The 13,730-nt window shown below is 42.5% G+C and overlaps 1 protein-coding gene across 3 annotated transcripts in view; it reads right to left on the reverse strand.

Annotated features, from left to right (window-relative positions):
* Nucleotides 1-13,730, reverse strand: part of prmt3 (protein arginine methyltransferase 3) — a 109,304-nt gene that overhangs the window by 61,780 nt on the left and 33,794 nt on the right. For all 3 annotated transcript variants that reach the window (XM_065011796.1, XM_029638678.2, XM_029638679.2), the window contains one exon: nt 9,107-9,185. In XM_065011796.1, coding sequence (XP_064867868.1) covers nt 9,107-9,185 — 79 coding nt within the window. The remainder of the gene's footprint in view (nt 1-9,106; nt 9,186-13,730) is intronic.

Here is a 13,730-nt window from a genome sequence, read left to right on the forward strand (position 1 = left end):
AGTGATGTACTGGGCCGTACGCACTACCCTCTGTAGCGCCTTACGGTATGCAGTTGCCACACCAGGCAGTGATGCAACCGATCAGGACGCTATTGATGGTGCAGCTGTAGAACGTTTTGAGGATCTCGGGACCCATGCCAAATCTTTTCAGTCTCCTGAGGGGGAAAAAGGTGTTGTCGTGCCCTCTTCAAGACCTTCTTGGTGTGTTTGGACCATTATAGTTCGTTGGCGATATGGACACCAAGGAACTTGAAACGCTTGAACCGCTCCACTAGAGCCCCGTCGATGTTAATTGGGGCCTGTACGGCCCGCCTTTTCCACAATCAGCTCCTGACTTGCTCATGTTGAGGAAGAGGTTGTTATCCTGGCACCACACGGCCAGGTCTCTGATGACCTCACTATAGGCTGTCTCGTCGTTGTCGGTGATCAGGCCTACCACTGTCGTGTCATCAGCAAACTTAATGATGGTGTTGGGAGTCGTGCTTGGCCACACAGTCATGGGTGAACAGGGAGTATAGGAAGGGAAGAGGGGCCCCAATGTTGAGGATCAGCTTGGCAGATGTGTTGTTGCGTACCTTTACCACCTGGGAGTGGGCCGTCAGGAAGTCCAGGATCCAGTTGCAGAGGGAGGTGTTTAGTCCCAGGTTCCTTGGCTTAGTGATGAGCTTTGTGGGCACTATGGTGTTGAACGCTGAGCTGTAGTCAATGAACAGCATTCTCACATAGGTGTTCCTTTTGTCCAGGTAGGAAAGGACAGTGTGGAGTGCGATTGAGAATGCATCATCTCTGGATGTGTTGGGGCAGTATGCGAATTTGAGTGGGTCTAGGGTTTACGCCACGGTAGTGTTGATGTGAGCCATGACCAGCCTTTCAAAGCACTTCATGGCTACCGACGTGAGTGCTACCGGGGGGTTATCATTTAAGCAGCTTACCTTCGCTTAATTGGGAACAGGTACTATGGTGGTTTGTTTGAAACACGTAGGTATTACAAACTCGGTCAGGGAGAGCTTGAAAATCCAAGTGAAGACACTTACCAGTTGGTCTGCGCATGCCTTGAGTACATGTCCTGGTAATCTATCTGGCCCCGCGGCTTTCAGAATGTTGACCTGTTTAGAAAACTTATTCGGGATCGGTGTCCCTTCCACGGGACAGTTGCGCTAACATAGGCTAATGCGATTAGCATGAGGTTGTAAGTAACAAGAACATTTCCCAGCACATAGACATATCTGATATTGGCAGAAAGCTTAAATTATTGTTAACCTCTTGCTTCTACTCGGGACGCTTGCGTCCCAACTAGAGCTCTGGAAATGCAAATGCACTACGCTAAATGCTAATAGTATTAGTTAAAACTCAAAAGTTCATTAAAATACACATGCAGGGTATTGAATTAAAGCTACACTCGTTGTGAATCCAGGCAACATAGCATGTAACACCACAAAAGACCCGCAGGGGACGTAAACAAAATAATTAGCATATTCGGTGCTACACAAACCGCACAATAAAATAGAAAACATTCATTACCTTTGACCATCTTCTTTGTTGGCACTCCTAGATGTCCCATAATCACTATTGGGTCTTTTTTTCGATTAAATCGGTCCATATATAGCCTAGATATCGTTATATGTAGACTGTGTGATCAACGGAAAAAAACAGCGTTTCATAACGTAACGTAATTTTTTTTAATTCAAAAAGTCGACGATAAACTTTCACAAAACACTTCGAAATACTTTTGTAATGCAACTTTAGGTATTAGTACACGTTAATAAGCGATAAAATTCATCAGGAGGCGATGTAAATATCATTAGCTGTCGTCTTGGAAAAAATTTCAGGAGAGAGCTCTTCCAAATTATCTGGGCGGAGACTGGAGGTAAGTGGTTCCCTTGATTCGGTTCAACCAAGAATCAAAGCTGAATCAAATGACAAGACTCTAGACAACATGTGGATGCTGTGGGAGTTGAAACCTCGGTCTTATGTAATTCGGTTCACTGTTAACAATTGCTGGAAGTGGCGCAAGGATATTTATTTCCATTTTCTGTGATCAGGTTTTCCTGCGCTTTCCGATGTAATGCACGTTATGTTATAGCCACAGTCGTGATTTAACCAGTTTTAGAAACGTCTGAGTGTTTTCTATCCACACATTCTAATCATATGAATGTACTATATTCCTGGCATGAGTAGCAGGGCGCTGAAATGTTGCGCGATTTTTAACAGAATGTTCAAAAAAGTAGGGGGTAGGAGTAACAGGTTAATCTAACTTCACTGTCCAATTTAAGGTAGCTATTACAGTGAAAGAATACCATGCTATTGTTTGAACATGAAAAGTTACTAATAAACAAATTAGGCACATTTGGGCAGTCGTGACACAAAATTTTGAACAGAAATGCAATGGTTCATTGGATCAGTCTAAAACTTTGCACATACACTGCTGTAATCAGTGCTAAATCATCACCCATTTGGCGAAGTAGGCTGTGATTCGATGAGAAATGAACAGGCACCGTATCGATTATATGCAACGCAGAATACACTAGATAAACTAGTAATATCATCAGCCATGTGTAGTTAACTAGTGATTATGTGAAGATTGATTGTTTTTATACGTTTATTGCTAGCTAGCAACTTATCTTGGCTTCTTGCTGCCCTTGCGTAACAGGTAGTCAGCCTGCCACGCAGGCTCCTCGTGGAGTGCAATGTAAGGCAGGTGGTTAGAGCGTTGGACTAGTAACCGGAAGGTTGCAAAAACGAATCCCGGAGGCTGACAAGGTAAAAATCTGTCGTTCTGCCCCTGAACATGGCAGTTAACTCACCGTTTCTAGGCCGTCATTGAAAGTATGAATGTGTTCTTAACTGACTTGCCTCGTTAAATAAAGGTGTAAAAAAATATATTTTAAAAATATCGTCCAAATCGGTGTCCAAAAATACCGATTTCCGATTGTTATGAAAAATTGAAATCGGCCCTAATTAATCGGCCATTCAGATTAATCGGTCGACCTCTACTTAAAAGACTTTGTTGCTGCGAGACTCGGCATCCATTTCATAAAGCACCAGTAACGAGTATATCCATCAAATACCAGACCTTTATGGCCACTCTATCCTACTTTTTACACTTTGTCAATACTGACCTGGTTTGTGACTCATGTTTATGACTGGGACAAAAAATACAAAACATGCTTTATGAAGAATCCATTTTTTAAGTATAAAAAAAAAAAACATTCCTGCAACTCAGAATTAAATCAAGGGAGTAATTCACCTCGATACAGCCACAGAGCCAAACCAGGCTCTGGTTATACGAAGACATTAAACCCCATCTGAATGTATTCTATAAACATTAAACCATGAATTTGAAATGAACACTAAACATGAGTCTTAATGTGTTTTGTAAATGTTAAACATCTAAAAATTAGTTCATCTGACTGGTTAATCGGCTTGGTGATTTGGAGGAGGCTGAAGTGCTTGGGGCCATGGCTGTTCCCCCCCATGGAGGGACATTACAGCCATATGCTTAAGTGCTAGAAATTAAGAAAGATATAACCACTTCAAAGTTGTCACAGAATAACCTACTGTCACAAACACAATATCGAAGAGTAGACTGTACATGACACACACACGCACACACACACACACACACACACACACACACACACACACCTGACTGGCGGGAAGCTACAGACAGCAGAATGTCTTTATTGCAACAACTGCTGTCTACTGTCAAACTCATTGTGAAATCCATGGACGAGGATTGCTTTGGTGCTAAACATGGATACATGCACATTCTTTTAAAAAGAAAGGAAAGATGACAGGAAAACAGTAGTATGTAGTTGGGTAGGACGGCAAAAAAGAAAGACCCGGAAAGGTGTTCAAGTCTCCAGCCAACTAAGCCATAGACTGTTTTCACTGCTTCCACACGGCAAGCGGTACCGGAGCATCAAGTCTGACACCAACAGGCTCCTGAACAGCTTCTAGCCCCAAGCCATAAGACTGCTAAATAGCTAACAAAACGTCTACACTGACCCTTCTATTTTATACAAAAATGTGCACTCCCATGCACTCAATCTAGGAACATTTTACATACTCACACTGACACTCCAACACACACACACACTTAATTTGCACACATACATAACACACACACACACACATTCATTCTGACTCAACACAAGCACACACTCACAGTACAATCATCATATTCGCTGCTGCTACTCGGTTTATAATATATCCTGATGCCTGGTTACCTTACCCCTATACATACTGTATCTAACCCTGCCACTCCAGCATCCCTGCACATTGTAAATATGGTATTGGCAGTGGCACTGGAACTGATCCTATATACAGCTCACTTACTTTCTCGTGTTCTAGTACTACTGCGTTGCTGGAAAAGATCAACCAAGAAAGGCATATCACCGTACCGGTGCGCATGACAATAAAAACATGAATGCCAGAAGAAGCATAACGCCTTCTCAGCGTAGAAAAACGTACTGTAAATGTAAAAAGTGTGTGTACATGGGAGAACAGAAGGAGATACATATCCAGGCAGCAACGAGCTCACGTTTGTCCATACAACTGAGTATGTCAGACTTAGTTAGTGCGTGAACAGTCGCGGGTTGGGCCTAGTTGATACTGTTCGCTAGTGAGAGTGCAAGACCAAGACAAGCAGGCAATTGTCATACATTGAGAGACGTGTCCGGCAATGTTTTAATAATTGTAATTTTTATATCTGCCAAAAAAGCAGACAATGACCTGCTAAGGGAAACACTCGGCAAAGGTTAAGTTCGTTGTTGTGGTGCTAATTTGAAGTTGTGTTTTTTGGACAATCCTCATATAAGATGTTATGGAACTTAATAATTAACTATTATCCTGCACTTCGTGTATTCCCCTGACACGGTCTCTCCGCCAGCACGCACGCACACACACGCCAGCACATGCTCTCATTTATTCATGCGACAAAGAAGACAATCATACAGTGACAGAAGAAACCTTGCACAGACTGTTCTGTCTGACTACTAGTAACTGAAAGGTTGCTGGAAGGAATCCCCTAGCTGACAAGGTAAAAATCTGTCGTTCTGCCCCTGAGCACGGCAGTTAACCCACTGTTCCCTGGGCGCCGAAGACATAGATGTCGATTAAGGTAAACCCCCGCACCTCTCTGATCGCAGAATAGCGCATATTAGCAAATTAACATACTCCACTCCCCATGGTCAATAATACAAGCTATCCACCTCATTTTCAAACGTTGCTATGGGCACAGCCAAACAACGGAAGTGATTCCACTTCGGCTTTACTTCCCTACTGCAGTTTGTTGGTGGCAAACTTGCCAGAGTAAAATATTTGAAAAAGTCCATTTAGAGAGTATAAAAAAGTCAAGTAAACAAGTCTAAGTATATAAGTGTAATTTTATGTAGATTTAATTTGTTCGCTTATGTTAGCTAGACTTACTAGTAGGCTAGTTCTGTTGTGATAACATTAGTTGTGTTGTGTCAGAAACAGGAAGACTCTGAATGGATGGTGACAGCTATGTGATGAGTGTCTCACGGGCTCCTCTGATTGGCTCTTCAGCCACGGTGACACCTGCCACCCATGACGACAGATTTGTCATTTAATTTTTCCCTGGATTACTGGAGCAAGTGAGTAATTATAAGGGCCAGGTGAGAGGAGGGGGATGCTGATTGGGAAGGAATGGAACAGGCCTGAAAAAGAAAGGGGGAGGGAAGAAGAGAAAGAGAGAGATATGGGTAGGAGAGAAGAAAATAGGAAAAAATGCAAGGGAGGAGGGATGCTGTACTGTAGATGGAGAGAGAGAGAGAGAGAGAGAGAGAAAGAGAGAGAACAAGTCAGAGGAGGTACACAGGCATCCCCAGATTCATGGTTTTGACATCTGTGTCCTTCTCGACTCGCTGCTCACAGCCCATTTGGGGGGGACAAAAAAGATCCCTTATCCCTTGACGCTGGACTACACTGGTGAATGGGGACACATTTAAGGATGAAGAGGTTGTTAATGTGCTGGGTAGAATGAGGGAACTTCTGAAACACACTAATGTAAAAACACACACACAGAAGACAGAGAAATAACATGCATGAAGGCACACACGCCCATCAGTGAGTTATAGTGAAATAAGAAACCCCAAAAAGGAGAGAATGCTTGACAAATAATGACTTCCAACCAAGAGAAATCAGAGAAGGTGGGGATTCAGTATCTTACCTATACTCTTTATCCTTCATTCTTTCTTTTTGCCCTCTGCTCCCCTCATCTGGCTCTGCCCCCTCTTTCCTCTTCATCTCATTCCATCCCTCTCTCTCTCTGACCTCTCATTTTCTACCCTCATCTTAATCTCTCTTTCCTTCTCTCTCTCTCTAGCCTGCACCCTCTTCTCCCCACCCCTTTCTCTTCCTGCCCCCTCCCCCTCCATCCTTCCCTCTCTCCCTCTCCAGGTGTGTGACCTTTCGGCTGTCCCTGACAGCCAGTAAAAGGCAGTGTTTCAGAACTACTCCTGTGTCAGGCCCTGTTTGTCACAAATCATTAAGCCTGGCCAGTGACAGACAGCAGCTGACCCTGAATATCCATATGCTCTCTCACACACACACACCAGTGCGTGCACATGCCGGCATGGGCTACACACCTGCGGTAAAAAGCACAAAAACACACAGGCAGAAAAGCAGTGAAATACTCTACTGTGTACCATCTGTCAACATGTGTACAGACTAGAGCCGGGCGATATGGACAAAAAAATTGACCCATTTTGCTTGATAACGATAAATACAACGATTTGTTTCACTTTTAAATGCACAGTTAATTTCTAGACAAACTTTTTCCAGTGCCTTTCAGAAGTAAGACAACTGAGATGGTATGGTTAAAAAAATAAGTTAGCTATTTCATGTCCAGAGAATGCATGATTTATATTTTGATATGCAACCTGATCAAATAGGATCCAGAAAGATCCGATTTCTTTTTGACTCTTTAAGCGTGATTTGTCCATGATGGTCAGTGATGAAAAATCTGCGCACCGGAACAAAGCTCCTCGGTAGTCGTCGCGTCCCAGTCTGTTGACAGATGCTACGCTACAATACCAGTTATGTTATGTGTTTCTGTCCACAAGAGAATACTTTCAGCATTGCTCGTTCAGTATGCAAATCGAGAGAACAAAAAAAAAAAAATGTGACGTAGGAAAAGTTGCTTTGGTAAGACGAAGACAATGTTGGTGTCTAATTTTCAATTTATCGTGCTTACACACACACACACACACACACACACACACACACACACCAAAGAAAACCATAATTAAGAGAATAGAACTTCGCAATGCATCAACTGCAGTGGTTTTGCGCTTTAGTAAAAAATAAAGCAGTGAAGTCTGCCACAAGTGATTTCTCCTATAATTTAAAACTCCCGTTGCTCCACTTTTCACCAAAGTGGCATGCATGGCCGGACATAAGGCTCTGGAGACAGGTATACACGATAAAATGTTGTAAATCCCTACCACTGAGGAAGTACAGTTCCCGCGCAGCCCAGTCAAAACTGTTCGCTGCTCTGGCCCCCCAATGGTGGAACAAACTCCCTCACGACGCCAGGACAGCGGAGTCAATCACCACCTTCCGGAGACACCTGAAACCCCACCTCTTTAAGGAATACCTAGGATAGGATAAAGTAATCCTTCTCACCCCCCCCCCCCCCCCTTAAAAGATTTAGATGCACTATTGTAAAGTGGCTGTTCCACTGGATGTCTTAAGGTGAACGCACCAATTTGTAAGTCGCTCTGGATAAGAGCGTCTGCTAAATGACTTAAATGTAAATGTAAATGTACATATAAAACCACACTGAACTGGCATTGGATGGCTACTGCCTTCTACTGCACTTCCTACAGGGGGCATTCGGTGGACTAGTGGAACAATACTGAAGTGTGTGTGGTGTGGAGTGTGGGTGTTTGTATCCATGTCCATAATAGAAAAACAAGCTGCCTGATAGCTCTGCTCAGTCATTGAGGTCACATGACGGTCATGCAACGTCTACTGTCATTTTAAACTCCACCCACAATATCATCAACCACAATAGATAGCGCAACAGAGAGTCTCTCTCTCGTAAAAAACCTGATCTAGCATATATTAAGTGTATATACTATCCTACCGATCCTCGACTTCGGCAATGTCATCTACAAAATGGCTTCCAACACTCTACTCAGCAAACTGGATGCAGTCTATCACAGTGCTATCCGTTTTGTCACCAAAGCACCTTATACCACCCACCACTGCGACTTGTATGCTCTAGTCGGCTGGCCCTCGCTACATATTCGTCGCCAGACCCACTGGCTCCAGGTCATCTACAAGTCCATGCTAGGTAAAGCTCCGCCTTATCTCAGTTCACTGGTCACGATGGCAACACCCATCCGTAGCACGCGCTCCAGCAGGTGTATCTCACTGATCATCCCTAAAGCCAACACCTCATTTGGCCGCCTTTCGTTCCAGTACTCTGCTGCCTGTGACTGGAACGAACTGCAAAAATCACTGAAGTTGGAGACTTTTATCTCCCTCACCAACTTCAAACATCAGCTATCTGAGCAGCTAACCGATCGCTGCAGCTGTACATAGTCTATTGGTAAATAGCCCACCCATTTTCAGCTACCTCATTCCCATACTATTTTTATACTGTTTTTTATTTATTTACTTTTCTGCTCTTTTGCACACCAATATCTCTACCTGTACATGACCATCTGATCATTTATCACTCCAGTGTTAATCTGCAAAATTGTATTATTCGCCTACCTCCTCATGCCTTTTGCACACATTGTATATAGACTGCCCATTTTTTTCTACTGTGTTATTGACTTGTTAATTGTTTACTCCATGTGTAACTCTGTGTTGTCTGTTCACACTGCTATGCTTTATCTTGGCCAGGTCGCAGTTGCAAATGAGAACTTGTTCTCAACTAGCCTACCTGGTTAAATAAAGGTGAAATAAAATAAAATATGTTTTTTTATTTTATTGTCCATTTGTATTGTTCTTGTCCTTTTCTTAAATGCCATTATAAAAAGTGTATATGATAGTGCAACACATTTATCCCAATGGGGAAAATTATGTAAGTACAGTACAGTACAGTACAGAGTGTGTGCGCGTGACTCACCGGAGCCCCCCTCGGCCAGGTAGAGGTCTCTGGCATAGAGAACCGAATCCAGCATTGACTCAAACAGCAGGAAGTAACCCTGGAAGAGAGAGAGGACAGATCAGTACAATACAATGGTCAGGGAGACATGCATCGGAGGGTTGCTGTCAATATCTCAGGTGCCACTTACTACCGATGTGCCCTTGAGCAAGGCATTTAACTCCAGAGTTGACCCTGTGCTGCTCCCAGACTATAATGTGAGTGATTGTGTGGTGGGGATGGGTACTGTGACAGCAGGTTCCAACACATTTCCGTTGTCTCTGCATAATGGATAAATAAAGATTTGATTGTCTATTTCATATGATCTCGTCACGTCTTGAATTATATTTTGCTCCGGTGATTTTAAACATGGGAAAATATAGTCGAACAAGCAACTGCAATTGAAATTCGAGGTGAGATTTAAATAACTTAATATAATACAAATGTGACCAATTAATATCAGGTTTGGGCAAAGGTTGATAAAGTTTTCTTAATATATGGCGCTGGTGTTTAAAGTCAGGTCATCACCATCTGTGGTTAGTTTTGGTCACAATACTTTGTTTGGGTTAAGAGTGTAGTGTAGGCGTCCATCTGCATGAGAAAAGGAAAATACAAAGAAAAGACCTGAAGCATTTTGAAAACTCTGGGGGTGTTTTGTTAAGAGGACATTTCACAACAAATCAAGACATGGAAATGGTTACAGAAACTGTACCACAACACTCCGCATCCAGGTATGAAGCTCTCTCATTATTATTGTCTGTCTGAACACATGCACTGTTTCCATAGCTATAATAGTAAGCTGGCTGGCTAGCTAGCTAGCTATATTGCTGTGTAACAGCCAACGAAAATCTGCACATTTTTATATTCAAAGTTAGTAACTACCTAGCTACTAATGTTATTTAACTGTAATAAACATAGTTAAAAAATTGCAGGTGAGATTGCCATTTTGGCTAGTTAGTTAGCTGCAAGCTAGTTTGTTTTTGCTAACAAAGATGCTAGGGCTAACGTTAACGTTAGATAGGCTAGAGTAACTACAATAACTGTTCTTCCTTTTTTGTATTAGCTAATGATGCTTTTTTGTTTTCATGGTGAGCAGTTGATCAGCTGAATGCCAAGTAATAGAGATTGGAGTAAGAGCGACAAAAGATCAGTTATTCCCATTAAGACTTAGACAGACCAGTTCCACATCCTAAAATGTTCACAAGGATTTTGATTCATGTTACTTGTGTCACAGTTCTCAAAATAAATATGAAATGATTGACGTGATTGGAACTCACATGCCAACAGATAACAAGCAATAGACTGACAGTAGTGAGAAATATAAATGGTTTCAGTTGTGCGATTCTATTAAAACCACCTGTTGACTTTCATTGCTAATACACCACACTGACTGTATCTTCTCCAAAATACACTGAGTATACCAAACATTAGGAACGCCTTCCTAATATTGATATCTCTTCCCCTTCCATCTACACTGAATGAAGTGGATTTAACAAGTACATCAATAAGCTATCATAGCTTTCACCTGGTCAGTCTATGCCATGGAAAGAGCTTAATCTTAATGCTTTGTATACTCAGTGTATATACACTGGACCGAAAGAGAAAAGCATCAGATGCCATAAACAGAGCAGAGGGAACTATTATAAAACTAAAATGGCATGCCAGAGATGGGTTAGTTTATAAATGTGAAGCAATCCATACATTTGAAAAATGCAGTACTCGGTTCTGAAAAGAACCTCGTACAAGGAATTTTAATGATTTGTAACCTGGAGATTTAAGTGTTGAATACCTTCTGTAAATTAGGCAGAATAACATTCTCTCTATTCCACAGACTTTGGTCGGTCATCCTGAATTCCTATCGGACCTTGTAGTCAGCAGATCATATTCAAATTTTTGGTAACTTTAATATTCACATGGAAAAGTCCACAAACCCACTCCAAAAGGCTTGGGGAGCCATCATCGACTCAGTGGGTTTTGTCCAACATGTCTCTGGACCTACTCACTGCCACAGTCATACTCTGGACCTAGTTCTGTACCGTGGAATAAATGTTGTGGATCTTAATGTTTTTTCTCACAATCCTGGACTATCGGACCACCATTTTATTACGTTTGCAACCGCAACAAATAATCTGCTCAGACCTCATCCAAGGATCATCAAAATGTGTGCTATAAATTCTCAGACAACCCAAAGATTCCTTGATGCCCTTTGAGACTCCCTCTGCCTACCCAAGGACGTCAGAGGACAAAAATCAGTTAACCACCTAACTGAGGAACTCAATTTAACCTTGCGCAATACCCTAGATGCAGTCGCACCCAAAAAACATTTGTCATAAGAAACTAGCTCCCTGGTATACAGAAAATACTCGAGCTCTGAAGCAAGCTTCCAGAAAATTAGAACGGAAATGGCGCCAAACCAAACTGGAAGTTTTCCGACTAGCTTGGAAAGACAGTACCGTGCAGTATCGAAGAGCCCTCACTGCTGCTCGATCATCCTATTTTTCCAACTTAATTGAGGAAAATAAGAACAACCCCCCCCCCCCCCCAAAAAAAATTATACCGTAGCAAAGCTAACTAAAAAGCAGCATTCCCATAGAGAGGATGGCTTTCACTTCAGCAGTAATAAATTCATAAACTTCTTTGAGGAAAAAAATCATGATTATTAGAAAGCAAATTACGAACTTCTCTTTAAATCTGTGTATTCCTCCAAAGCTCAGCTGTCCTGAGTCTGCCCCAGGACCTAGGATCAAGAGAGACACTCAAGTGTTTTAGTACTATATCTCTTGACACAGTGATGAAAAGAATCATGGCCTCTAAACCTTCAAGCCGCATACTGGACCCTATTCCAACTAAACTACTGAAAGAGCTGCTTCCTGTGCTTGGCCCTCCTGTGTTGAACATAATAAATGACTCTCTATCCAACGGATGTGTACCAAACTCACTAAAAGTGACAGTAATAAAGCCTCTCTTGAAAAAGCCAAACCTTGACCCAGAAAAAAATAATAATTGGCCTATATCGAATTTCCCATTCCTCTCAAGAAATTTTGAAAAAGCTGTTGCGCAGCAACTCACTGCCTTCCTGAAAACAAACAATGTATACGAAATGCTTCAGTCTGGTTTTAGACCCCATCATAGCACTGAGACTGCACTTGTGAAGGTGGTAAATTAACTTTTAATGGTGTCAGACCGAGGCTCTGCATCTGTCCTCGTGCTCCTAGACCTTAGTGCTGCTTTGATACCATCGATCGCCACATTATTTTGAAGAGATTAGAAACCCAAATTGGTCTACACGGACAAGCTCTGGCCTCGTTTAGATCTTATCTGTCAGAAGGATATCAGTTTGTCTCTGCGAATGGTTTGTCCTCTGACAAATCAACTGTACATTTCGGTGTTCCTCAAGGTTCCGTTTTAGGACCACTATTGTTTTCCCTATGTATTTTATCTCTTGGGGATGTCGTTCGAAAACAAAATGTTAACTTTCACTGCTATGCGGATGACACACAGCTGTACATTTCGATGAAACATGGTGAAGCCCCAAAATTGCCCTCGCTGGAAGACTGTGTTTCCGACATAAGGAAGTGGATGGTTGCAAACGTTCTACTTTTAAACCCGGACAAAACAGAGATGCTTGTTCTAGATCCCAAGAAACAAAGAGATCTTCTGTTGAATCTGACAATTAATCTTGATGGTTGTACAGCCGTCTCAAATAAAACTGTGAAGGACCTCTGCGTTACTCTGGACCCTGATCTCTCTTTTGACAAACATATCAAGACTTGTTTCAAGGACAGCTTTTTTTCCATCTAAGTAACATCTACGACAATCAGACATTCTACGACAATCAGACATTTTCTGTCCAAAAATGATGCAGAAAAATTAAACCATGCTTTTGTCACTTCTAGGTTGGACTACTGCAATGCTCTACTTTCCGGCTACCCGGATAAAGCACTAAATAAACTTTATCCGTGCTAAATACGACTGCTAGAATCCTGACTAGAACCCAAGAATTTGATCATATTACTCCCGTGCTAGCCTCCCTACACTGTCTTCCTGTTAAGGCAAGGGCTGATTTCAAGGTTTTACTGCTAACCTACAAAGCATTACATGGGCTAGCTCCTACCCATCTTTCCAATTTGGTCCTGCCGTACATACCTACACGTAGGCTACGGTCACAAGACAAGGACCTCCTAATTGTCCCTAGAATTTCTAAGCAAACAGCTGGAGGCAGGGCTTTCTCCTATACAGCTCCACTTTTATGGAATGGTCTGCCTACCCATGTGAGAGACGCAGACTCGGTCTCAACCTTTAAGTCTTTATTGAAGACTCATCTCTTCAGTAGGTCCTATGATTGAGTGTTGTCTGGCCCAGGAATGTGAAGGTGAACGGAAAGACACTGGAGCAACGAACCGCCCTTGCTGTCTCTGCCTGGCCGGTTCCCCTCTCTCCACTGGGGTTCTCTGCCTCTAACCCTATTACAGGAGCTGAGTCACTGGCCTACTGATGCTCTTCCATGCCGTCCCTAGGAGGGGTGAGTCACTTGAGTGGGTTGAGTCACTGACGTGGTCTTCCTGTCTGGCCCCCCCATTGGGTTGTGCCGTGGCGGAGATCTTTG

This window comes from Oncorhynchus nerka, linkage group LG27 (assembly GCF_034236695.1).
Source record: "Oncorhynchus nerka isolate Pitt River linkage group LG27, Oner_Uvic_2.0, whole genome shotgun sequence".
In the NCBI taxonomy this organism is placed as follows: Eukaryota; Metazoa; Chordata; class Actinopteri; order Salmoniformes; family Salmonidae; genus Oncorhynchus; species Oncorhynchus nerka.